At 45.6% G+C, this 26,317-nt stretch overlaps 1 protein-coding gene across 1 annotated transcript in view; it reads left to right on the forward strand.

Annotated features, from left to right (window-relative positions):
* LOC106747354 (homeobox protein aristaless-like) overlaps positions 1 to 26,317 on the forward strand; it is a 131,930-nt gene that overhangs the window by 89,454 nt on the left and 16,159 nt on the right. Inside the window, exon 3 of the mRNA XM_014624785.1 lies at positions 14,792 to 15,173. Coding sequence (XP_014480271.1) covers positions 14,792 to 15,173 — 382 coding nt within the window. The remainder of the gene's footprint in view (positions 1 to 14,791; positions 15,174 to 26,317) is intronic.

A 26,317-nucleotide genomic window follows, 5' to 3' on the forward strand; every position in this document is an offset into this window, starting at 1 on the left:
CCGGCGCATCGCCGCTATTATTATTCTTTCGCGGCAATAAAAGAACGCGAGGACGGAGAAAGAGTGGGAGAGGGGGTGAGGGAGAAAGAGCGCTTCCGCCGATCGTTTCTCTCTCTCTCTCTCTCTGTCTCTCGCAGAGAAACGAGCACACGATTTAACTTGGCGAATTTTCCACGCGCGCGTTCGCTCGATGGCTCAATTATTCACGATCGATTTACGATCGGTCGCGCTCTTAAGTGTCGCGCGCGAATGAGCATAAAACCGGCGCTCAAATAGAGATTTCGCCGCGAGGTAATTTCGCGTAAAATCCGCCAAGCATGCTTGAAAGGGAGCGCGATAAGAACGCCTAGCGCATATTATTCTTGTATTAATCACCGCCACCTACTTCAGCAACTGTCAGCGCGCGCGTAAGACGGACGTAAGGCTCCGGGGGCTCGACGATGCGCTTCCGCCGCCGTCATCGCCGTCCGGCGAACGAGGACTCGCGCGATTCTTTCCGCGTTGCGCAACGCCGCCGCGGCCCAACTAATGCGATTAAAAAGGCATAACGATTACGTTCAATTATTAACAATTACAAGGACGGCAAAAACCGTAATTACCCGCCATTAATCAGGAGTGCCGGCTGGAGCGCTTCTCTCTCTTGCCGCTACTGCAGCTTCTATTCGCAACGCGTTACCAGGATAGAGCGGATATACACGCTGATGGTAGTGCGGTGGTATGCATGAATCGAGCGTATACGCTAAATCAAATTCCCGAGTCGTCGGAGTGGACAAAAAGCAGCCGCGCAATCTCGGCGCGCAGAAATTGCCGTGCGCAAGAAAGTAGCAAATAATTGCGCGCACTTAAAAACGCACTCGCTCCGCTCACCTGAGGTAATCACGGCGCGGCGGCGTATGAAGATTTTTCTTCAAACATGCGTCGAATCGTACCTGGACGAGACAGTGACACTCGGCCGGTCGCGACTAATTAAGTATACGATAAACGCGATGATAAACGAGTTAAACAGCGAGGGGAAAAGAATGCATGTACACACACACGACTGCTTAATTAAGAAAACTAATTTTTGTCGCATGTTTCGCGGTAATAACGAATATCTCCATCGGGCAGGTACATGCCGTGTTTGTGAAATTGAAAGAAAGCGACCGCGATGTTATCCTCCCGAGAGCTCTTCGATTGTTCTATCTACTTATTTATACGTCCCTCTCTCTCTCTTTAATTTCGCATAGTAAAAAATTGTGTTAAATTTAATACGTTTCACATGTCCCAAATCCAAATTTTTCTGTTGATTCAACGCAAGACAAATATGTTAAGAAGTAACATAAATAGTTGTCAAAGTTAACACAAAAAATATAACACAAAAATTAACACAAAAAATATTAATTGTAACTTGAAGAAAATGTTATTATTATGTGTTTTTTTTATAAATACTCTTCACACTTAGCTCCTCGATAATGTTTACTTTGCTGTTAATGATACTTTGTATGTTATTTTATATAATAGATATATTCTGCACTTTTTAATAACGCTTGAGGGAAGCTGCGTCCCAGAGCGTTCAATAAATATCGTTCTCTCTCTCTCTCTCTCTCTCTCTCTCTCGATGCACGCGGCAACCGCTGAGCGGGGAAAAGAATTCACGGCGCAGTTGGCCGCGCCGGTCGCGAGTAATTAAGCGGGTAACGCACATCGCCGGCGTCGTCACCCCGTCTTATAATGCCGCGCGAGGTGAAATTAATCGCCGGCGTCGTCGCTGATTATTCAGCTGGACGCGCAATTTTTAACGCGCGCCAGAGGAAGGCGGCGCGGACGCGCGCACCGCACGCGGCACAAAGCCGCGAGCGAGGGACGTGATTTAGTAATTGATAGTGACACCGCTGGTAATTAACTGCCGCGGATAATTGTGACTGTGTACTTATGGCTTGCCGACTGGCAGCCGCTACATGCTCTTTCGCAGGCGGAGGAGAAAGAAAAAAAAAGGAGAAAGAGAAGGACGAAGAAGAAGAAGGAAACGAACGGCATCGCCGTCGTTTTCTTCGCTCATCGTTGTGCGTGTTCTCGGAACCGCCGCAAGGACAAGACTAATGCACGCGACAACGATGCGCGTCGCGCATTTATGCGACCCGGTGCGCGCGACGCGCCGCGGGATTTATGCGCCGAGATGAAGGCGACGACGACGCTATGCGCGCGCCGGCGTTGTCGTGAACAAGGAACGCGCGGCCGCGACGAAATTTGTTAAGCCGCCGGGCGAAACTTCGTCGTCGCTCCACCAGGAGGTCCGCGATAAGCGATCTACGCGCGATAATTGCGCGTATGCAATTTCCCCCGAGCCGAACTCTCGATGTCATCTCTTCCAAATCATTTCTTCTAAATAGTTTTTGTTATCAAACAACATGATATTTGATATTAAATTATGATATTTATATTAAACAAACATGTATACTAAATGCAAATAAACCTGTTTCTTTGTGTAGCTTTCTGGCAGCAATTAGTCTACAAAGGCAATAAACTCAAATTGGTAATAAACTTAATAATTCATAAAAAACCGAAAAAGTATGATTTTTATAATTTTTGCATAATGTAGGCCTGAGAGTCTTGTGATGTTATTTCAGCGTCAAGATCGTAGGTGCCGCTCTCAGGATTAAGACAAATTTTAAGTGAAATCCCCCGCGAGACAAGCGAAAATCCTTTTATATTTATTCATTTATTTTCTAAATTGTTTGGAGTGAGATTCGTGCAAAATGAGCGCAAATTCACTCGAAACGAGAAAGAAAATACATTCGCAATCACGATAATGAATATCTCATTCAAACTTAAAGTGAATTTCTTATCTAATCCATTCTAATTATAGTCATTTCTTGTAGACTTCTTAATTCATACTTTTCTCTTTATATAAGTGAAAACCGCTCGACTTCGAGTGACTCAGCTGTTATCGTGTTCTCTGAATGGAACTTTTTCCTCGGAGAAATTTTACCGTAAATTACACTTGAAAAGTCCAAGAGGAAAATACGTCACACTCGACTCAACTGTAACTGATAAAACCACTTTCCGTTCAATCTTCCCTTTTTCCTATCTCGTTGCACGATATCACGTTGGTATTGTCGTTATCGCGGTGAAAAAACGGCCGCTCGCTCGCTCGGCGGAAACGCCAAATTCTCGTAATTCCCAGCGAAACTCCGCCCGATTCGCGCGCGGCTGAAAACGCGGCCCGCAATTACGCCAAGGATCAAGGTGCGCCCGACGAAAAACGAAAACGAGTGTTTGCGAACGCGAAAGAGAGAGAGAAGGGACGGTCGACGCGTAACTACGAATTTAGATGTAGATTGGAGCGCGGGCCAATTACATTTTGCACGTCGCTAAACTCCGCGATGGGTGGCGCGTGATTTATCACGCGTACCGACTTGCGCGCCCGCATCTTCCGCGCGTCTCCCTGCGCGCCTAATGATCGCTCGTGAATCGCTATCCGGCGATCGACAGACGGCATCTGCCTAGACGACGATCATCGATTAACGAGCTTGCGCTTGGCTCACGCCGATCGACAGATTAGCTCCGCGCTCGGAAAGACCGAAAAAGAAGAAGGCGGATGATCGTTTGCGGACAAAGGCCGCCGAAAGTGAGGGGCTCGGCATAATTTCAACTTACGATGCTAAAGTGCATAAATCGTCTCTCGCAATCAGCGGTGTAACATGCACCGTCTCCCTTTTTTTATTCATTAGCTATTTTTTCTCTCTGTATATATAAACATTATAATGAGAGAAATAAATTGTATGTGGTAGACGATAGGAAGAAGAAATATCGCGTTTGTGATTTTTCGTCTCACGAGAATTGATTCATGCGACTTGACGTGATGGCAGCGATGGCTTATAGCCCAGTGGCAATTGAATCATTTACTACACACTCACAAATTATTATATATTATATATAATTCAATAAATCATTTACGAGAGCGTGCGCATCTTCCTACCCGGAGAACTCGACGTGCGGATCGCGAGTACGCGCGCACGCCTACTCGCGCTCATCGAGTATGATGAGCGTTTAATTGATCGGTGCGCGGGATTCCCATTTGACGAGCCGTTAATGATCTATGAAGACGCTGGGGTGGCGATTGAAGGTGCCCGCGAGCCACATCCATCTTTAAGAGGATCTCTCTTCCTCCCTCTCTCTCTCCCCCCCCTCACCCACCCTTTCCTTTCCTCCTCGCGATAATCGATAATGTACACCGTTGCGGCTACTTTATTGACAGACACCGCGTGTACGCGTACGCATCAAAGTATCGAGGCACGGCGAAGTGTTTGCACATACCGCCGACGGGCACTTCGCATTCCCCGGCGATCATGTGTGCAGAAATCATTAACGATCGCTATCGAGGCGCGGACGTAGAACGAAGCGATATGTATACGCCGTGACTTAAGCGGCTACCACGCAACGTCGGAATTAATTTTTATTTGCGAATCGGCCTGCCCTTCTTCCCCATTCTGCACCCCTCCCACCGTGCGCACCCCGTAGCGCGATCCGTAGCGCGAGTGATCGGTCGATACCACGGACGCCGCGCAAATTACACTAGCCGCTATCTCCGCGATCATTAATTACTCGCGTGTGCGTAAATCGTCGGTGGATGCTTTCTCCGCGGCCGATAATGGACCAATTTGCGGATTGTAAACGAGAATCGCGAGCGCGCGAATAGGAGGGAACGTGATTCGGCATCGCGTTTCGTGCGCCGCTCATGGGCGCCGCAAAGGGGAAAAAGGTGAGTCTGTGCCGCGAAGATTCCTCCGACTGCTTCGGGACCAAGGCCGCAGAAAAGTTTCGTGTTAAATTTCACGTGTCCCAAACGCACATTTTTCTCTTAATGTCAAGTGAATATGTTGAAGAGTAACGCAAACATCATGTCAAAAATTAATACAAAATTAACACCAAAATTCTTGACCAAATTATCATTAATCAATCATCACTGAATTATAAAATGAATGGTGAAAGTGTTAAAATTATTATTTTAACATATATCGACTCAACGCAAAACATTGAGATAAACAAATATATGAAGACAATATGTTAAATTAACGCACGGATACGCAGTAAAAAATTTTTTGTTATATTTAACAAATTTCCACATGTCTCTAACATAAATTTTTGTGTTAATTTAACACACAAGATAAATATGTTGAAAAGTATTATACACAAATATTATGTAAAAAATTAACACGAAATTAACACGTTAATCGACATTGAACTATAAAGTGTGTTAACATTTAAACATATTGAATATCGACTCAACGCAAAATTATATATTGAATCAACATAAACACAATATGTTAAACCAATACGCGGGCACGTCAAAGATTTCACACCACAGTTTTAACAAAGGTCGATTCTAACGTGAGTATGAAGCGATTTAAAAAATGAAGACAAAAATGTTAACAAGAACCGACTTCAACACAAGATACTTCTTACTGTGCATCAAAACTGTTGGAGGCTGGAATTTCTCCCACGATAACGAAGACAGCGTCTATGAATGTCTCAGTAAGTCCGACAGATTTAAGGAGCGACATTCCCCGAATCGTTCTTTATAAAACCCGATTCATTGCCAAATAGATACGTATAAAGATAATGTTAACGATACTCGATAACCGAAATGTAAATAATATCAACTCGACATCAGCCATAAATTTCCGAGTGCGAGACAGCAGCTACGGAACCTTTTTTACGAGCGTGTTGTTTACTTTAATATGAGCGATGGGAACTTGATAGGTTCGGAAGGAGAAAGAGAGAGAGAGAGAGAGAGAGAGAAAAAAGTGTTGTCGGCGCCTATGACGTCGTTTAATCCCTCGCCTTTCTCCGACTCCGTCGGGAGAGATAATGCTTCATCGGCGTTCGCCGGTGCTTGTTGCGTGTGCGTACGGATGCGCGTGTGCGTGCATACGCGCAACGTACTAACGAGCACGCGTCCCAGTTTACACGATAATCTTTACAACGTAATAATCGGCGGATACGTGAGCGCCCCGACGGGGTCGCGGGACGTTTCGCCGTCATAAATACGCAATCGCGATCGCGGCGCGATACCTCGCGCGCCGCGATCGAGAGAGTCAATCGCGCATAGCGGAACGGCCGGCGATCGTTTTATGGATCATTGCCTATCCGCAAAACGGATTCGCGAGACTCGGCTCGTAAATATTGCGCGCGCGCGAAAAAGTTGTACCTCTCGCCTCGCTTGAAAATACGCGATGAAGTCGCGCGGTAATTTAACGATAATCGCGTGTTTCGTTATCGCTCGAATGGCGCGCCGTTCGCAAAAACTCGATCGCGCCCTTTGACTCGCCCCGGCTGATTTAGATCGTCTTAATTTATTTAAAACACGCCGGCGTTTCGTGCGCTCGCACGCGCGCTTGTATCTGTTGAATTTTTCGAAACAACCAGTCAGTCAGCGTAGATTATACTTTCAACGATTTATCGCGGGAAAGAGATAAGTCCCCGGGCACGGCCGGCGGAAAATCAATTTGTCTGTTTTGCCGCGACGGTTATTATGTGCCGGCCGAATCGATATTACACACTTACGTAAATCACCGTCCGACTCAATCTTTTTGTTTCATAATGGACCGCGGCGGATCGAAATCGATCTATCGATTGAATCGCGCGGAATTACACGAGAGAGCCAGTAGAGCGTCGTAATCGGTCTACCGAGAAATCGTTCCACAATGTTCGCCAATTCATGTTCTTCATTGCGAGTTAATTACGCGGCCGTTGCGTAATTGGATGAGAAACGCGCGTTGTTTTAAATTAAAATTGCGCGTGCGGCACGGCGGAGGTATACTTCGGAAAGCCGCGAGCACCAGGAAAAAGAATTTTAAACTTCGAACTTCATTAACTCTAATAATACCGATTTAATAACCACAAATATACCGGCCGTCGGGATATTATTTCGTGCCGATTACACGTATATAATTGCGTTTCTAGGTATTATAAGATCTCTCTCTCTCTCTCTCTCTCAATCGTCTGTAGAAATAAAGTATATGTATTTCGATAATGAAATTACACATAACACGCGCACAGCATCAATATTATCTCTTCTAAATTTCTATTTCCATGAAAGTAGTGTAGTAAATAAGTCTATTTTGTTTTGAAAATATATCCACTGGAAATTTGCAAATTATACTAATACCTGCGATATACGTACACAATACACATATTGAAATATTTATGCATCACTTTCTATTAAGTACGCATCTCTCAGCTCAACTATCGTATCAATAAAGCATTAACAAGAAAAATAAATAATATCTCCGTCTTTGTAATAATATTATGTATATATTTCTCTCAATTTCACTTGAAATTAACATTTATTACTCAGATAGTTCAATAAAGTTAAGGGAAAGTATTTTTTTTAGTAAATAATAAGCTTATGTAGGGGAAAACCCGGCACTTTGCGATACAACTATCTTAAAAGATACGATAAGCCGATACGATCGACCCATCAGCGACAACGAAAAGCCAAGATCCTCTCTTTTCTCAATAATAACGGCAGGGCTATTCGTCTCGACGACTATCTCGGACGACGGAACGGAGAATATTCAAGACGAATAACCCCCGGGGTTAAAGGTTGCTCTCGCATCGGAGAATACGTTGAGCCGTTCCCGTTTCATATCTCGCAATCTCACGGCGCTCTTCGAGGCATTACGAGAACGGCAAGCAGGAGTTGCAACAAGCAAATCCGCGGTGCATCGAACGTGCGCAGACATCGCCCGTATCCGGAAGGTACATATATCCGGCGTTATCTACGCCGTTATCGCGGCAGGAGCGAACGGACCAGAGGACTCACCGATAATTCGTAATTGCCGCTTATTATCGCGCGCGAGGGATCGTACACGGCCGAGCGACGCCGGTTCGTGTCGTAGGATGCATTGATGCGTCTATTAGCGCGCATTTGCAAGTATGATTCGATGTAGAAACATCTCTCCACGAGCGCGCGGCGTCGACGGTCAGCCGAGGTGCACGAACCGACGCAAAAAGGCCGATTTTAAGTGCCGTTCACATAAAACGGGCAAATATACTAATAATACTACGACATGGCTTACATATTTCTCCACTCCTTCTTTTGTCCTAAATATATCTACATTATGACAGATAAAATTTATTTATTTAATTAAAATAAATTTTCCTATCTATTTATCTCTCTTCTACACAACGTTCACGTGAAAATCAACGACGTCGTATAATCGGTGTTGCCCGAGGACACTTCTTCAAATATATACTGAGAAAAATATACGATCGTATCTGATCGGATAATCAAATTAAAAAGCAACAAACAGATATATCCGATCAAGTGCAATGTTCCGGTATTATTTCATCATTTCATCCGATTAAATCATGCCTTTATCCGATGAAAATTATTACGGATGTATATAAGGGGCGACTAACTGTCCGTTTAGGTTTCATCGGTAACTACATCGGATAAAGGTATCGTCACTTGGTCGGACATATAAAAATGACAATCAGATGCATTATTTAGTCGGTTTATCCGATGGAAATTTTATTCAATGTAGATTGCCCTTCAAGTCTCAAAGATCCGATTCGGTTGAATCATCGTTCATCGCTTTAATTGACGCCTAATTTTGTAACACGATACGTAAAGAAACAATGTAGATACTCTAATCGTCACGAATTAGAACGAAGACTCCACCTTTCTCGTTCCGAAGAATGGACCGTTGAAAAACCGTGCGAATAGGGGGAATCAACCAAATGAAATTAATTAGCATCGACGAGCTTCACGTTACACGACATTACCCGCCGCATTATCTGCCATCTCGTAAAGATAACCGAATCTCGTGTGAACGATGCTTTACGTATACAGTATCGAAGATAACGGAGATCGCGAGTACCGAGTTATGGCGATAAGTATCGCGAGTATGTCGCGTAATATTAATTTGTAATCGGAACAGTTCAATCTCGCGGCGACCCATCCGCCGGTAAATAGAAGCTATCTCTCGCGAATCATCGCGAGTAAAAGCCGAAGGTAGCGGCTTTTTCCCGGCTGCCCACTTTTTGCGCTCGCCGACCGCACTACGGCCGTTATTTTAACGCCCGCCGTCGATATTAAAAGAAGCACGAGCTCTAAACTAATATCGCGATCGCAGTTGCGAAACAAAAGGAGAGCGCGCGGCCCGATCGATTCCGCTGACGCGGCGAGCGTAAAGCGATAATATTTTACATAATCCGGTCGTGTGGACGCGAGAGAGACGGCAAAAATCTCGGCGAGACTTAATTGGCACTCGCGGTATGGATTAGCGGCTAATTAACAGTCGCCGTTGTCGCCGCGCGAGCATGCGCATACGTTGCTTTCGCGTAAGCGCCCACAATGACTTAGCTAATTGGTTGATTGCGACGCGCTAATTTGCACGGCCGTAAATCCCGCGCACGCAACGTACATATTTTAGTGTGTGTGTGTGTGTGTGTGCGACGAGACGCTAACGGTGCGCAAATGTAGCGGAAAGCGGCCTGCAGCTTTTTCAGTTGGGTTTCACGCGCGGCGAGAACTCGCAAACTTGCTTGGACGCTATCTTTCGTAACCGTTCAATATTCAGTCTTCGTGTTGGCTGGTGGGGAAAGGAGAGAAATTGAAGATAAAATTATGAAATTCCATCAGAACAAAATCAACACTGCCGCTTCAATTTCCATTGATCACGCAAAAACTTTGCTGATTATATTGCATTACGAAGATACAATTAATAAATGTAATATCTACTGACTGTACAGCTGCTTTTTCAAGCGCAATTAATTATATTTTATAATAACGTAATTGAACGAGATACAGTAGTATCTCGTGTAACGTTGGTCGCCGGTGAACATAACAGGATCCAACGAGATGTCAAATGCCAAATGTCAAATGCAACATGTGATATTTCTTTTATTCATATCTCTTTCTTTTTTCCCTTCGGAAGCTGACTTCTGATATTTTTAGTGGGACTATTCATTTTCGAAGCTTCAAAACTTCGGTATAATTCGGCATTTGACGACTTATTCGAAATATCGAAGCTGCTAATGGAATTAATTTTGGAGAGTACAACGAAATGCTACGCAATTAAAGAGCATCAGTTTAACCCAGATGATATTAAGACGTCACACAGATGTCTTTTAGACACTCGTGTCGTTTCGGTATCTTTATTTCAATTCTGAAATTTGTATTTGTCTAATTTAAAATAAAGCGAATGAAGAAAACACAAATAATAAACAACAAATCTCATTCACTCTATTTTAAAATAAACGCAAATTTTGCCGTGATATGTTACATGAACATAACACAATGCAAGAGAAAATTAGATTCATTAGAACAGTAAATACTATTTTCTACTCGAATATAATATATTGAAGGCTCAGAAATTTGAAAGACTTCGAAAAGTCGAAATTTCAAAAATATAATTTCCAGCTCTAATTTTTAGGTCTTCGTAAACCATATCGACGACCCGTCGGTCGATAATTTCGATCGCGCTGTAGAAGAGAAAAACAGATCTAGAATATCCTGCACACGCTCGCACGAACGCACAATAAATAATAATAAATAAAGAAACACGACGTAAACCAATATAATACACAATTTTGCTGGTCGTATTAACAAAGTAATATTCTCGCGTAGCCGAGATTAATCACCAACTGCGGCCGTCGCAATCCGCTCTATCGTTTCTAATCGAGCGCGACGTATCTAATTGAACATTCATGATATTGTCAAGGCGCGCGTAACGGCCGACGGTGAGAAATAAATGGGCGTTCGCGAGATCGAACTCGCGTTGAATTAAGTAACATCGCGACGTGGTGCTGCACAGGTTGGGTTGGCTTTTGCCGTTCGCCTCGCGGATGGAATCGCGCTGAAACACCGGCAACGGCGGCCGATGTTTATTGCGACGCGCACTCGCGACAACATAAACCAGCTATCGTCCATTAGACGGGCTAAGGCGCGACTGCCGGTCTCACCGCCGGTGTACCGCCCGGCAATCCGTGATAACCGTGGTGGGAGAGAGCGATTTCGCTACTTGACATTTATGAATGTGTGTTAATTAAACATTTGCGCCCCCCCCCCGTGCCTTCATTTGCATATTGTCGTCGCAGGAACGGTTATGCCGTCAATCAAAATTACCGCACCGTGTAATTGACATTACCGCGCGGCACTGTGCTTCTCATCGCTGCGATATCGCGCGAGAAATTTCCGCAATGCAGAATGGACGAGTACGTGAATTGAACAACGTGAAGCTACTGTCGGACGCTCTCTCCGTCCTTATCGGCGGACCTAAAATGTGTCGAGATTCAGCAGGTCCTCATCAGCTGAGAGAGCTGCGTGGAACTCGCGGTTCGTTTCGTTATCTGTGCGCGCCGCCGCAAGACGAGCTCGGCCTGTGAAAATCGAGGAATCAAAAAGTCGTCACGGACGACTGCTACTCGCCGAGTCTTGAAACAGGTGCGTGATCTCGCGGATATACTCGTACGCTCGATTGAGCCGAAGAATTTCCACGTGTCTTATCGTACATGGAGAGTATGAGAACGAGCTTTCGGAAAGAGAAAGAAAGAGAGAGAGAAAGAGAACTCGACTCCCGGCTCCACGGCACGCGGTGAAATTATAGTGTTTACGCGAATTAGATTTCGGTTTCGGTAATTTTCAGTTAATAACGACGAGGCGAGCTGGCTGAAGCGGGCGAACGCTAAGTGCGGCCTCGGGCCCTATTAATGCCATTATAATGTAAAAGGCTACCTACGCGTCCTCTCTTCTCTTTCTCTCTCCTTCTCTGTTTTTCTCTCACCCTTTCTATCCGTCGTTCTCTTCTCTCGCTCTCTTTGCGCGTCGATGCACTCGTAGTTGTTGCCGCGCCGTGCGTGTGCGTGAACAAAGAGGACAATTCGACACCAGGGATTTAGGTCTCTTGTATATTATCGGCATTACGCCGGGGCTACCTGCATTATAAGCCCATTTCCGATAAATCGACTCGATTAAAAACTGCCGCTTAAGAACCGCGTAAACCACTTGGATCCTCCCCCTCCCCCCCCGCTGCGCTGGGCCCATTTTAAACCCCCGCATCCTGCGTTGAATCGCCCGTGCGTGGGCTCGCTTCTAGAAATTTGCTCGATCAGCCGCCGTTTTCTTTAAAGACCACGCATACGCGAGCGAGCGAGCGCGTATATCGATGCGTATATATCGACGCGCGTAAGTGCCCCGCGTTTCGCCGATATGCGCGGGACGTGACGAGGATACGCGTAGCCGTTGCGAATTAAGCTCCTCGCGGAATCTAAATTGAGCTAAATTGAATCAAGCGTATATGCGCACACGAGGGTATATAGAGTAGAGGTAGAGTATGATGAGACGGTGAAAAAGAAGGTACACTTGTAAGAGAGCGGGCGAGAAAGCGTGTAGAAAAAATACGTGTCTCTTATTTGCGCGTGTTTCACATAGAGAAAAAAAACGGTTGGATCGAAGAAATCGGCGATAACACTCATTCAAAAAATATTCACTGAACAAATTACGCGTCGGTGCAACATGTCGCGTTGATACAATTGCTCGCCAAATCACGATCCTTGAATCAATTGATAACTCATTACAACTGTACGATTTGTTCAACGAATTAACGTTTTGCTTGAATAAGTTTTATTAGTTTAAGGAGGTTGTAATGTGAGACGAGCTTGATAAGAATTCGATGAAACTTGCACTGTATTAAAATATTATTCAACTGCGTGCGCAATTAAAGTAAGATTGACCATTCGAAAGCTGAGATACTTGTAATTCAAGTTGACATTTTTCATATGTGTTTCTTGAACTTAGCGTACTATTTTTAATATTTATTTCCAATCTCTTCTCTACATTAACAAGAAAAATAAAAATAATATTTTTGTGTTTGTAATATTGTACGTATATATATTTCAAATTAACATTTAGGTAATGAAATAAATATATAGTGACGTAATTTTGCTTGATAAATACTAAATTTATGAATAGCTTCTTTGAGATGTACTATTGAAAATACGATACTGAGCCTTACAATCTTTTAAAGCAAAATTTCGTTAATTCTATGACGTTTTCTTTCAATATATATATTACGCATCTGAAGTTCATCGGTGATGGATGTTTCCGTACGATTCTCCGTTGAATTTGTTTCTTCAATTACGCGCTTCGTCGAGTTTTCGTGGTAATATCGCGAGCAGGATGATGAGGAATTATCAAGCGGTGGCTTGTAATACAGGCTCTCGGAGCCACCGGCTTGCGAATATCCATCGCAAACGATCCCGTTACAACTTACAAGCAATATCGAACGCTGTTACACGATCGCCACGGCGGCATCGTGATCGCGTCAAGGTGCGGGCTCGGAGAAATCATTAATTCCTACTAGACAAGGTCGCAGTGAAAGGAATGATACCTCTGCCCTCGCATACGCGCACGTACGTCGGTATTTGCATTTAAAATACGCTTTATTTTAATACGTCGCGTTATCTGCTACACAATAGCGAATAATTATTATTTGCATTTATGCATTTCAGTCTCTTGTCCGCCGTACCGATACCATTTTATGCCTTATGTTCAAGACAAACTGGAATTTATTTTCGCTTTTTTACACCTTCCTTATCTCCAGTCATAATATTTTATTCCAGATAAGCGTGTCGTTATTATGGAAGATAAGATTAAATGTCGTATAAAGATCTATCAATTAAAAATCGACCAAATATAGCTTCGCGAGACTAGTCAAATTTATCAGCATCAGCCGGATTTATCGGAAATGGAATATTTCCGATGCGATAACGACTATCATGATAATGTCGATTGTATCGACGTTTCTTCTGTGTGCACCGATCAGTGTTGCCGGATACGCGTTGTTGAAGCGATGTTCGCGTAAAATCAGCCTTTGTACAGAAACGTAAAGTTTCTTACCGCGCCCTAACAGCCGCTTTAACGGTTAACTTAATTACACGTCAGTCACTTCGTAAATCCTTCCACGAAGGAGGAAATTTGAGACGCGGAAATCCAAAATCCCGAGGTGGTTTACGGTCGGCGCGTCCAACGAGCGGCGTTTAAAATCCGCTCGCAGCGGAAACTAGACCACAACGATTTCCCTGACTATTCGTAGAAACTGATCGTCGCTGATAATACGGTGCGGTCGCCGGATCACGTGACAGCTGATGAATCGTCTCGTCCTCTGTCCACGTTTCAGTCGTATATCGGATAGCCTAACAAACGTTTAGCGTTAACCAATCATCTCGTTAAAGGTATGTGTTTAAGATAGAAGATCGCGTGCCTTTCAGTGCAAATAAATCCGTGCAGCTGGGCGAACTTCGCGACGTCATTTTCCGTGAAACGGTCCACTGACATTTGTGTTATATTAAACATAAGGAATCCGTTAAAAAGCACACAAATATATGCTAATTTCACATATTCATCTTGTTAAAATAACATAAAAATTCTAGCGGGCCCTTTTTAATACAAAGTGTTTTACTGTGTACGTTATCCGACGACATGTGCGAATATTTTTGACACACGAATGAATACATTTCCGATATAGAAGATACTTTTTGTACGATTCACGAGCAGCGCAACGTATGTGTTCATTCCGTCGCAAATTAAAATGTATAAATTATTCTCATTTAAATGCATAAGGCATTATATAATTAACTCGACAGACTGAATCTATAAAAAAAATCTAAACTGACCGAGATGACGCTCGCTTCGACAGTGTTCGCAGGACCTCTGTGTTCACGGCGCATATAATTAATTCGCGCATAATTAAATCTACGGCTGATTACATTTGTAACTCGGCATGATTATCTCTCTGCGCAGATCATTCGTCGCGAGGAGGCAGCGAGCAGGCCGTCTCGCAGACGAGTCCTGCGAGCAGCACGAGCAGCTCGAGCCAGGTGACTCAGGTGAGCCAGCAGGTGAGCCAGCAACCTCACCCGCAGTCTCACCAGCAACCGACGCCGGCATCGACGACGACGACGCCTCAGTCCATCCAAATGGGCATCTCCACGGAAGAGGTGAGGCCTGAGGAAGAAGGCGGTCATCCGAGAGCGGCGCCGACCAGCCCCGAGAGCGAGGCCGAAGCAGACGATTTTGCTCCGAAAAGAAAACAACGTCGCTACAGGACAACCTTCACGAGTTTCCAGTTGGAGGAACTCGAGAAAGCTTTCTCTAGGACGCATTACCCGGACGTATTCACAAGGTGAGTCGAATGACAGCTCGCAAGCGACTGTTTGATATAATGCGGAATCTTGTCAGAAAATTAATTATGCTTTATGCGTAACTCAACTCTTTGAATGCCGAGCACTTCACAACTAAATGATCGTTGAAGGAAAAACTATTGTGAGTCAGTCGACGGATAAATGTTGCTTGTATCGAGAGTATAATAAGTCAAAGAAATTCATGAAACGCATATATGCGTTTTTTGACTCAGGCCGACTAGATACATTTTTATTCGGAGCGTTAATTCAGTTATCGATTCACTGTCTTCGCGTTCCACACGATGTTGTTCGAACGAAAATGAAGACTCGACCACGGGGATCGTTCTTCTCTATCCGCGCGCGTCCAATCTTGGCCGGGCAGAGAATTTACGGTATATCCCAGGCGCGAGCGATATAGAAAGCTCGTAGGTACTTCCCGTGTCTAGCCGCATTTATTCAGGCTTTAGGGCTTTAGCGCACGGCGGAGTTAACGGGATTTAGATACCACGCGCCGGGCGACTATCGGCTGCCACGAAAATATTTGAGCGTCCGGCTCCCGTGCACTCTCGCAGTTATCGCCCGGATATCGTCCGCGGCTACTCAACGAATTCTTTTACGAAAACAGTCCTCGCTTAGGACGTTTACGATCGGTGCACAGGTAGTCCTTGAGCGCAGTCGTAAAGAAGATCTGGTTATCCTAGGTATACGCGAGGACTATCTCGAAATAGTGATGACTGTATGACGGTTGGCAACAAACCACGTGCGCCGTCTATCTTTCGCACATGCGTCCGAATAAACAAGCGTCCGTGTTAACTGGCGCGCCAAATTAAGCGGGAAATAACGGAACCGCCTAATGAGAAAATAATTACTCAATAATGTCTTGCCGGTGGGATTGCCGCTTGTTTCGTTACATTGTGTTGCCGTTGATTCCGCATTTCGTCGGGGGAAAAAACGGCGGGAAGAAAAGAGAAAACGAAATTTAAATCAATTCAAAGAAGTCGGACGCCACCGGAGAACCGATCTTAAGTACATCAATTTTGCGTGATGATCGTCTCTCTTCTCTCTCCTTTTTTTTTCTTTTTTTTAATCCGCGCGGCAGAGTCAAGTCGCGCACCGTCGATCCATCGCGCGCGAGAACGTATCCGCGAGTGTAAATTTGCGGAATGATACATCGATCATCTGGCCAGGTTGACGATCCTCATGCAAATTCCCATCCGTAGTCGCGGAACGATGGTTTTGCATTATTAAGTCCCCTGCACACTCGGGTCCAGTTACATACATACAGTATCGTGCCGCCATTGGGCCACGGCGCAATCTATCTGGGTAGCTTTTTCTTTCCTCTCGTCCTTTTTTCAGTGCCTTCCACCGTGCCGTGGAACACCCGGTAGGTAACTAATAGCGGTGTAATCGCTCGTAATAGGTCCGGTCCTGCGGCCACGGTATGGGTTCTCGTAATTAACGAAGGTGGTGGGGAGTATGCAGAGAGAGCAGAGAGAGAGAGAGAGAGAAAGCTGCAGCAGGTAGAGTGGTATACGGTCAGGGCCGGAGATGTATTCGCAAATACGAGACGAGACACACACACACATATATGAGAGAACGTGTATACGTGAAGTATATATATAAATATATACATGAAGTCGCGACCAAACTAGCCTTAACAAGTGAAGTACGCTTACCCTTGGTTTATCTAACGGAATCACGAGGTATCTTAGTCCCTTCGAAGCGATTTCCTTTTTCAGCGAAAAGAAAATATTGTCAACCCTGCTAGGACCTTCCGTGATCCCTAATAAGTAGTGCTCGTAGAGAGGGAGGAATAGGAGAAGGGAGTGGAAACCTTCCACTACCTGTTCGACCACGACTATTTCAGTTTTCATAATGGCAGTTGATTTTCTCATAATATGTGCCGACACCTGCTAATTTGCGAAAGTTCCGCTTTCCCCCCCTCGAGGGGACAGTCAGTAATTGGCTCGATCGACTTCTAATAACGCTTGTCGTGCGCATTAATTTATTCCCCCCCCCGTCCGTTTGTACGCGTTTCCTGTCCGCGGAAAATTGCCCGGCCGTTTTCTTACCGTCTCGCGATATAAATCGATCCCCGCTTCTTCCGCCACTTCGCCGTGTATTAATTTCACACTAATTGGATTTTATGGTCGCTTAAGTTTATTGACTAGCCCGACGAGAGGATAAGAGAGACAAGGGGAGGGGGGAGAGAGACAGCGTAAACCGCGTCGCGGAGCACGATGCATATTCATTAGGCGTCTTTACACGTAAAGGGCACGCGTGCGATTGGGACCTATCGAAATATATATCGACGAGACAGGGTCTGCGCCTAGCGCGGCTGGCCTCGACTTCCTGTTACATCGCGAATGAAAATTCATTCGCCAATAAAAGACACATGTTCCCGCGTGGCGGACCGTGTACGTCCAATTGGACGTCGATAAACGTTTCTCTTCTCTCGCGTTCGTTCTTTATTTTTCAATCAGCGGAACACACCGAGGAGGCAGTGTCGGACCGGCTCTCCGACGGGCCCTCGACACACTCGATTTTTACGGACACTCCTGTCCCGATAAATCGCGTGACTCCCGATTTCTATTTCATTTTCTTATTATGTCCGTTCTCGTATATATTTCGCTCTCTCGGCCGTCCTTTTTATTTCTTCCTCTTATTTTATATCGGCGGACAGCTTTTCAACTGTGTACAATGCGAAATCACACAACTTTGAATTCTCTTCTCTCTTATTACTGTGTTCCTACAGTCCGCGATCCGTCCCATAGAGGGGAAAAAGTTCATTCACAGACAGGCTGTCGACGGCAGGCATTTCGCGGAATGCCAAACACGATAACAGACAAGCGCGGGCCTTTTTGCGCGAGAGCCGCGAGTGGCCAAATGGCATTTGTGAGGGAGCGCGCGGATTACCAGATTCGCTCTGTTTATATGGCACTTAAAGCCGGCCCCGGCGTGTAGCCTCGCGAGAGCGTGGCCACTTACCTTTACGGGCTCTTAAGATCTAATTTAGATTAGAGTGTTGCAGCTCGGGCCCGCGCTGCTACCGACGACGGCGGGCCCGACCGGACTAATCGTTCGACCACGAACGGTCCCCGCCAGTCCCGGCGTGTCCCTGTTGGTTTTAATTTTTTATCCCGGCTGTAAACCCCGGCAGAGAGAGAGAGAGAGAGAGAGAGAGAGGATAAAAAGAAAGGGATAGCGGAGAAACAGGAGCCAAGGGAGCTTAAACCGACCGACTCTCCGTCGTCGTTCCGAACGTTCGGCTACTCACTTTTACTTTGGCGAACGACGCGGCTAATTAATAACCTCGTAAACGTTAACACGTACGGCGTGTTGCAGCGCGGTTACTCGCGATATTGCACGTTTCGATCGGTTCTCACGGTAAAGGCCCATTTACATAAAATGTAGGACGCAGAACGCAAGTCAAAGGTGGCAAGAAATGAACACTGGCCGCAAGATTTTTACGTCTACGTAGTCTACATATGTCTATAGATACGCAATGAATATTCTGTCTGAGCCAATGAAAGAATAGAATGTTACGTCCTGACTAGTCAACCATGGTTAATCGCTTCGACGCGAAAGTTGAATTTCTCCAACTTCTGTGCGTCCTGCATATTGAAGCCTACGGCCTGTTACGGCCGGAAATACGTCACGCTGCGTTTAATCTTGCGACCCTCGTTCTGTCTTGCTTACATAGATAAAATATTGTAGTAAAAATTACCACAAAATTTTGTAATGTTGGATCATACCGGAATTAGACTAAAATTATTATTTGTGTTGTAATCTTTAATGGTGTCTACAATGAAATACCCCGAGTCGAAATTTTAATTCTACATTAAGTTTTCAAGTAAAGAAAACGAAAGTAACTTCCAATTTATAGCATCAAAAAAGCATTAATAGTCCTCCTTTGATGTTACAAAAGGAATTTAGATCTCCCGGGGGGAAATTTTCAATTTTACATCAAGTCTTCAAGCGGAGAAAATAACTTCCCATTTGTAGCATCAAAGGAAGCACAATAGAAAACCTTTGAAGATTCAATGTAGAACTAAATAGACTAAATGTAGAACCGAAGACATCTCACTAAAGATTACAACACACATCATAATTTCATACGGTCCAGCGTTACAATGTAATTTTTACCACAATATTTCCTCCGTGCCTTAACGTCGACGCAATCGGCAGAATTTCGCGCGAGGTTCATCTCGCCATTTCCAATCTCCTCATCTTCGAACTGCAGTTGGTAACGTAACGAAATTAATAAGTCGGCCAAGATCACAAGGCCGCTGCGAAACGCCGAGAACAATACGGAGAGCTCAAGTAGCTCGGCCAAAAGTGCGAACGATGATTTCCCACTTGGCAATTATACTCGAGCAGTCGGGCGCCGTCGATTCGTCCGTTCCCGAATTCACCTCCGACGACTGACTCGGCAGAATCGCGCGCTCGCTCGGTCGGCCACCCCCGTCGCGCGCGCGCGGGTTCCCAATCTATCCGCACCGGTGGATCCATAAAATTTATCGTCGGTTCGCGTCGCGTTTCGAAGGATCCACCTGTTCAAAGGGCCGCTGCGACGCGCTTCTCGGTAAATCATTCCGAAGGATGCCTTTATATCCGCGGGGTGGGCCGGTGGTGAGTTTAATAAGGATGATTGTTTCCAGTGATCCATGGAACGGAACCAGTTCCACGGAGCGGTCTCTTCTCCCGCCCTCTCTCTCCTCCGCACCCTGCCACGATTCTAGCCCCCCTCAGTCCGCGCCGTCTACTGTGTGTCCGGACTTCTCCTGTCATTAATCGGCCGACGACGACGACGTCGACGACGAGAACGGCGACGAGTCATGCTCCCGATTAGAAACGCCGGCCCGTTATTCGTTTCTCAACAAATAAGATTAGTGCCTTCCGGAGTTAATTAGCGGACCGCTGTTGCCACGTCAGGCCCGCGGAAGCGATCTGTCCGTTGTACAACGACATGGAGTTTTCCCCTCCGATCGGTCGGTGGTTTCTCGCGAGAGAATCATGGCTTTGGAGCCGATAACGTGTCGCACGAGGAAACACGAAGCTCGTAATTTGTGTATATCCCACTTTGGGATATTTCTTTTTCTTCTTCCCTATAAACACTCTAACGTCGACCTGCGAACGACGATTCGAATTTATTCGCGGTTTCCTATCGAGAGGCGACGAGAAAGATCCTCGGACTGCTTCGGGATCGTCTCTCCTCGAAGACGAGCCGGAGCAGAACGAAGGGCCGTGCGACGGAGAACGGAGAGAGTACAGGTTTGCCGGGGTCCATCCCTCATCCGATTGGCGGTAGTGTGGCCAATCAGTAATTGGCTCTCCACGCCGTACGCGTATTAAGCGCGCATTACGCACGCATTACGCGGCCGGCTACCGGCTTCTCTTTCGCCTCGCTCCTCACAAAGGTAGCGCGCGCTCGGCAGGTATGCGCGGCAACGACGGCGGCCGCGGATCCCCCGGGATAATGCGAGCGGCAAAAGCCGCTTGTCACCCCTCGTCAGTGCGAATTACTTGTCCGCGGCCGCGCGCGATTCGTTATTAAACATTATCGATACCGCGCCCCTTCGGAGGGCGCGCACCTTGGGGGGATATCGCGTAAAGAAAGGCAAAGACGCCCCGGGCGTCGCCCGTCTCATTACCCAGGCTCGAATTTCGCGATGATGCGTCGTTCCCCTCCTCCTCCTTCTCTGCTCCCGCTTCAGCCCTCTCGCGCGTTACAGATAATGATCGTGCGTGCGTAAACCCGGTGGTTGGTTCACGGTCTCCCGTGATCGTGGAAATGTACATTTTATGGATGAGCTCGTCGTTTCGCTCCCGTCGTCTCGCTCTCCTTTTTTTTTCACTCCGTTTTTAACGATTCACGCCGCGCCTCCGCTCCATCTTCTCTCTTTGCGGCTTTCGTGGAAGTGCGGACGCGCTGTTAAATCATCGACGAGCGCCCGATACTCGCGCTGCTATCTCGCTGATGTCAAATGTTTCTCTCTCTCTCTCTCTCTCTCTATCTATCTATTACCGCTAACGCATTTCCCGTCATTTATTATCTATCTGTTCGACGTCGTGCGACGTAGGTGTAAACTTTATTTTATTTGCATAAACCGCATTAGTCATCCTTCTAATTATACTGTGAGAAGTTCACTTATATAAGCGTGTTGACTATTGTACCGCGATAACGATCGACGCTAATTGACCGGAGACAATCAAGAAGGTGGTTAATTTTCGTCCTATCGTACGTTGATATCGCCACTTTGTCACCGTAAATAATTAACAAGTCTTTTGTTCGCCGGCATTTATCGGGAGTCTATCGGTTTGCGCAAATGTGCGCGAGTCTGGCCACGTTTAGATAAACGCAATGCGTGTGTGATTTATGCTGACATAAATGGCAAATTCCAAGAGTTGTTTGTTCAGCGCGCGCGCAAGCCCGCGGTCGTCACAGCGCGCATAGATTGTATCGCGTTATGCACATGTAAGCATTATTATAAGCTCTCGCGAGCTATTAAGTCCTCTTTAGAATCACACACGTGGCGGAATATATCAGCCGTGCGTCATTGCCGCGACTTTTTCTGTCTACTTTCTGCGGAAACGCCGTGAACCAATTAACAATTCTTAAGTGGAGAATTACCAGTCGAACGAATGAGCACCGGCGTGTGAGCGCTCTTTGCAATAAAAGAAAGTATTTATACACCGATAAAATCGGTGCGACCTAGTTCCGTGGTCGATTAAGACGGCCGACTGTCGTCGATCAGCAGCGGTACCACCACGACGGAGAACTCTTTGACACTTGATTCGTGGTCAGCCAGGAGGCACACAAAGATCCTTTACGTAAAAGTTCAACCACAGAAAAACGTGTCGCCTCCGGCCGGCTGGTGCCGTGACTCGAACCGTTCCGGATGTGCCGCGGCAAGACAATTGCGTCGTATTAATAACATAATGACAAGAGAATAATACCGGTGACTCGCCATTATTCCGAAGAGAAGATAAAGCCCGCGGACACGGCCCAGACCTGGCACGGGAGAAGAAAAAACGTGTGTGAGGCCCGCGGGGGCCGACTCGTGGATCATGGAAAGCGATTGCGTGGCGCGCGGTCGACGGGTAACGAGAATTGATAAAAAAAAAAGAGCGAGAGAGAAGAGAATGCCGTGGGTTCTTCCCTGACCGTTTAGAATTTCTACTCGAATCGACCGAGCCTACAGACGATGAGTCCGTAATTAATATTAACAATCAATAATAATCTCCAAGGACACGCATATACATTATACGCCTCCGTTAATTTATGAAAACTCAAATGTTGATATTGATAACTTTTATATATTTTTTCTCTAATTTTTTTAATCAATCAAAAATATTCATTCTATACGGAAAAAAAATAATTTGTTGGTACAGTGAATTTTGTAATGTCGCGACAAAATTTGTCAGTTACTATATGGACGACAAAACGATTTGTTAAGAATACTGATTGCCATTCGTTGAATTATTTTGTTGAATCTACAAATTATTTTACTATAAGAAATTAATAAATGTAGGGAAACACCATTTTGTTCTAACAGCAAATTAACGTGTCCTAAGGACAGTTTACACAGCAAGATTTTTCTATCTCGGCGACGAAACTGTTTCTGCTCTAATTACAAATAATTCGCTAATTTGGTCAAGCCAATTAAGTTTTATTGCAGTCGCAACGAACATGCAATAGCAACTGTTGGTTTCACTACAACAGCAAAATTATTTTACCCCGTGTATTTTCCTCTCACACACAACGCTAAAATGTTTTCTTAAGGAAAGTGTTTTTTTTTTAATATAAGAGGAAAGATAAGCGCGACTTTGCGATTTCCTGCAATTTCTGCGAATTCGTTTTGTGTGGCGCGCGCATGCACGCGTTAGACAATAATTGCGATTGCGTCACGAATAGGACAATCACGGTCACTGCGCCACGGTGACTGGCATCTCTTTGCTCCGACCTCCGAGGTTAATTAGATAATGTAATTGTGCGGTAATTACACGAATTTACTCGCGCGCCAAGCCTCTTGCTCACACCAGCGATGTCGCGCGCGCGCACACGCATACACACGCGCGTTCACTTTATCTCTCCCGCCTCCAATCTTTCCTGTGTCTTTCTCTAGCTCGATTCGACTCGCGTCTAATGATAATGCAATCATCTCCGCACGTGCATTCGAATCCTGCAGCACAAACGTAGTTGTTGCAGCGTGTCGATCGAACGATCGAAAAAGAGTCTGAATCGCATGTAGAAGCGAGACTTCACGTAACGATGATATAATAAAGTTGCAAATAAAGCGGGCTGTGAGATATATCTTCCGCGCGAGGCAGAGAAATATCTCGATCTCTCTTTCTTTCTCGATGCGCGAACTACCGGACCGGTAATTGCGAGTCAAAATACCGTGGTTAATTCGCCGTTATGTTATCGAGTTGAATTCCAAGCGCGTTAGATCGAAATGTTGTTGACGCAAACGACGTGAAGAAATAAGCGCGCAAACACGATCAAACATAAATTAAATAAATTATCTTCCGTCGTCCGTGACTTTTCCGACGAAGCGCGGTTGCAGAGCGAAGGACTTTGCGCTGAGGTAGGAGCAAATAAGAACAGCAGGATGCCAAGGCGGGAGTAGTAAAGGACGAAGAGGTAGACGAGGAGAAATATAAAAGGAAAGAAGGAAGGGGAGGAGGGAGGGAGAGAGAGAGAGAGAGAGAGACAGAGAAAAAGACGGCTAGGCGAAGAAGATGACGAAGAAACTCGCCTTTAATCCACTTAGCGGTCTCTTTTGATGCCGGCTGCGGGTTCGCCTTATGCTGGCACACGGTTGCGAAATGGCAAATCCGTTCGCGCCTTGCAGCCCGATCGCTTCGTTGCTGCGCAACATTGCGCAGAACGAGACAGGAAGGACTTCCCTTCGATCGCCGCGGCAATCGATTCCGCGAATGTATTTCGTATTTCTCGAATTGGTATTCGCGATTTGCGTCTCTCGCCAAATCTGCGCAGCCGGCCCACCGTTCTGGCCAGGAGTTCGTGAAACCCGCACGGAACCGGATAACCGGACTCGAAAAGGATTCTGTAATTATCGTGTCGATGCAATTAATCAGCGATTAGTCACGTTCTATTTTGCAACGCGTGTGAACGCAGCGGCCGTGTTAATTGCAGATCAAGTGTGTTCCGTAACGAACGTGTTTTCTGTCAAAGCGCGTTACAACACCCTAATGCAAAATATTAATTCCTTTCTGTCTGATAGCCTTTTTCCCTTTTTCCATCGGATACGTATATGTGCCTATAGTGTCTGCTAGCTTATATAAAATAATCTTATATAAAATAAATAATTTGGATCTGTATTTCTATTTATCATATTTCGCGTTATCGCTTTTTTCTTTTTGTTTGAGGCGGCTGATAAAATTATTATTATTATTAACCGTAAAACCGTCTCGCGAAATGTGAATGTCGTAATATTTCTAGGACAACGAATAGCAATCGAGATTAAGATAAAAATTTTATTGCACGTCAAATTGTGACATTTCGACACACACACATTCTAAAAACAGGATTTCCCGATTCTTTGACGGATTGAATCAGTCTTGTTAAAAATCATCAAGCCGCTGATAATAGCTCTGAATGAAAGATACGTAACGAAATCTCTTCGTCCGATTTCAAATGCCTCGACGTCGAAGGTCAACTTCAAGATTAGTCATAAGGCATTCTCAGCTGAATTCTGGGACAGCCCGACGCAGAGATTTCTCTGTGATCTCCGGAGCGGAGTCGCGCGAGGTTTTCATCATAGTCTCGTATTTCCCTTTAAGTGCGCGACTAATCTTCGCGTACGTGCCTCGTCGCGAGAAACGATTTTTCCGAAGCTCGTTTCCCATGGCAAGGACATGTATCGCGAACAGACAGGGGAAGAGAGAGGGACACGTAATAATAACGATACGCGAATCGAGGGTAAGCAACAGAGCCACGGTGAACGGCGGTTGTAATTAGGGACGCCCGTCTAACCGCGAAATTTCGTGATCTTATTAAATCCAGAAGGACGCCGGCGCGGCGCGCGGGAGCGCGCCCGGGGAGAAAAAGGGAAAGGCTAAATTATTATTACTCGCAAGAGGCCCCAAGGTGCCCCGAGGTGCCTCCTCGTCCGTCTCTGCGACGGTGTGCGTTTCGCTCGCGCGCACCGCCTGTGCGTGTAATGCACGCATACACGCAAAGACCGACCGACTATTGCGCTCGAGTGATCAGAGGTGACGCAAAGATCACTGGGGATAAATCAAACATTTGAATCGTGGGGGCGAAAACAGTAGCACAAGACGTTCTTCTTGTCCCGATGAGACACGATGACGGTTTATATTTTGCCAGCGACTTTCTGCTTACAATCTCCTTAAGTTCATCTTCACATGCTATACGGTTCATTTCATTAGTTACAAAGCATTGAAGATGAACTCAAGACCGTAATTAAATATAAGATCTGGCTATGAATATCCGGCTTAAATGTTGGTTATCTGCTATAAATGTCAGTATACAACGTTATTTCGGAATCTGAAAATAACTCATATTTAACGTTTGACATGCGTCCAGAATACGACTTTTGGTGACATTGTTTGTATAGTATCATTTACACGATTCAACGAGAAAAGATCGATTCAAAGCTCGCAGTCGAAATATCTGTTCGCGATATTGGCTACGCGTCGGGCTCTATTTTGACTGACATTCGACTACCGATCTCGCCCGTACAGCTGAAAGAATCATGCGCGCGAGCGCGATATTACCGTTCGTAAGCACAAGCCTGTTTTTCGTGAGAAGCAGCTGATAGGTGTGCTCTTTCATACGCGGCGTTTCATTGAAAACGAAGTCGAGCCGCCTGGTAGCAGGTACGAATTACCGTCTGCAACTATGTTCGCCAGAGTAGTCATTAGCGCACGACAACGGGTAATCAGAGAGTACCGCGGCTATATACGAACGCGCGTCTTCTAGTTACGTTTCCTCCAATAAGCTGGAGGAGTGCGGGCCGTCAAAATGATTTGACGACGTGAATACCACTTGCAATTACCGGCCGATACACCGGTATACGATGAAAATCCTTTTGGACGATTAATCAACGGCTAAACATTGTTCGATTATTCCTGTTGATGGTCACGTCCGCCGGAC

The sequence above is a fragment of the Dinoponera quadriceps genome, unplaced genomic scaffold, assembly GCF_001313825.1.
Source record: "Dinoponera quadriceps isolate SergipeBrazil2010 unplaced genomic scaffold, ASM131382v1 scaffold1831, whole genome shotgun sequence".
Taxonomy (NCBI): domain Eukaryota; kingdom Metazoa; phylum Arthropoda; class Insecta; order Hymenoptera; family Formicidae; genus Dinoponera; species Dinoponera quadriceps.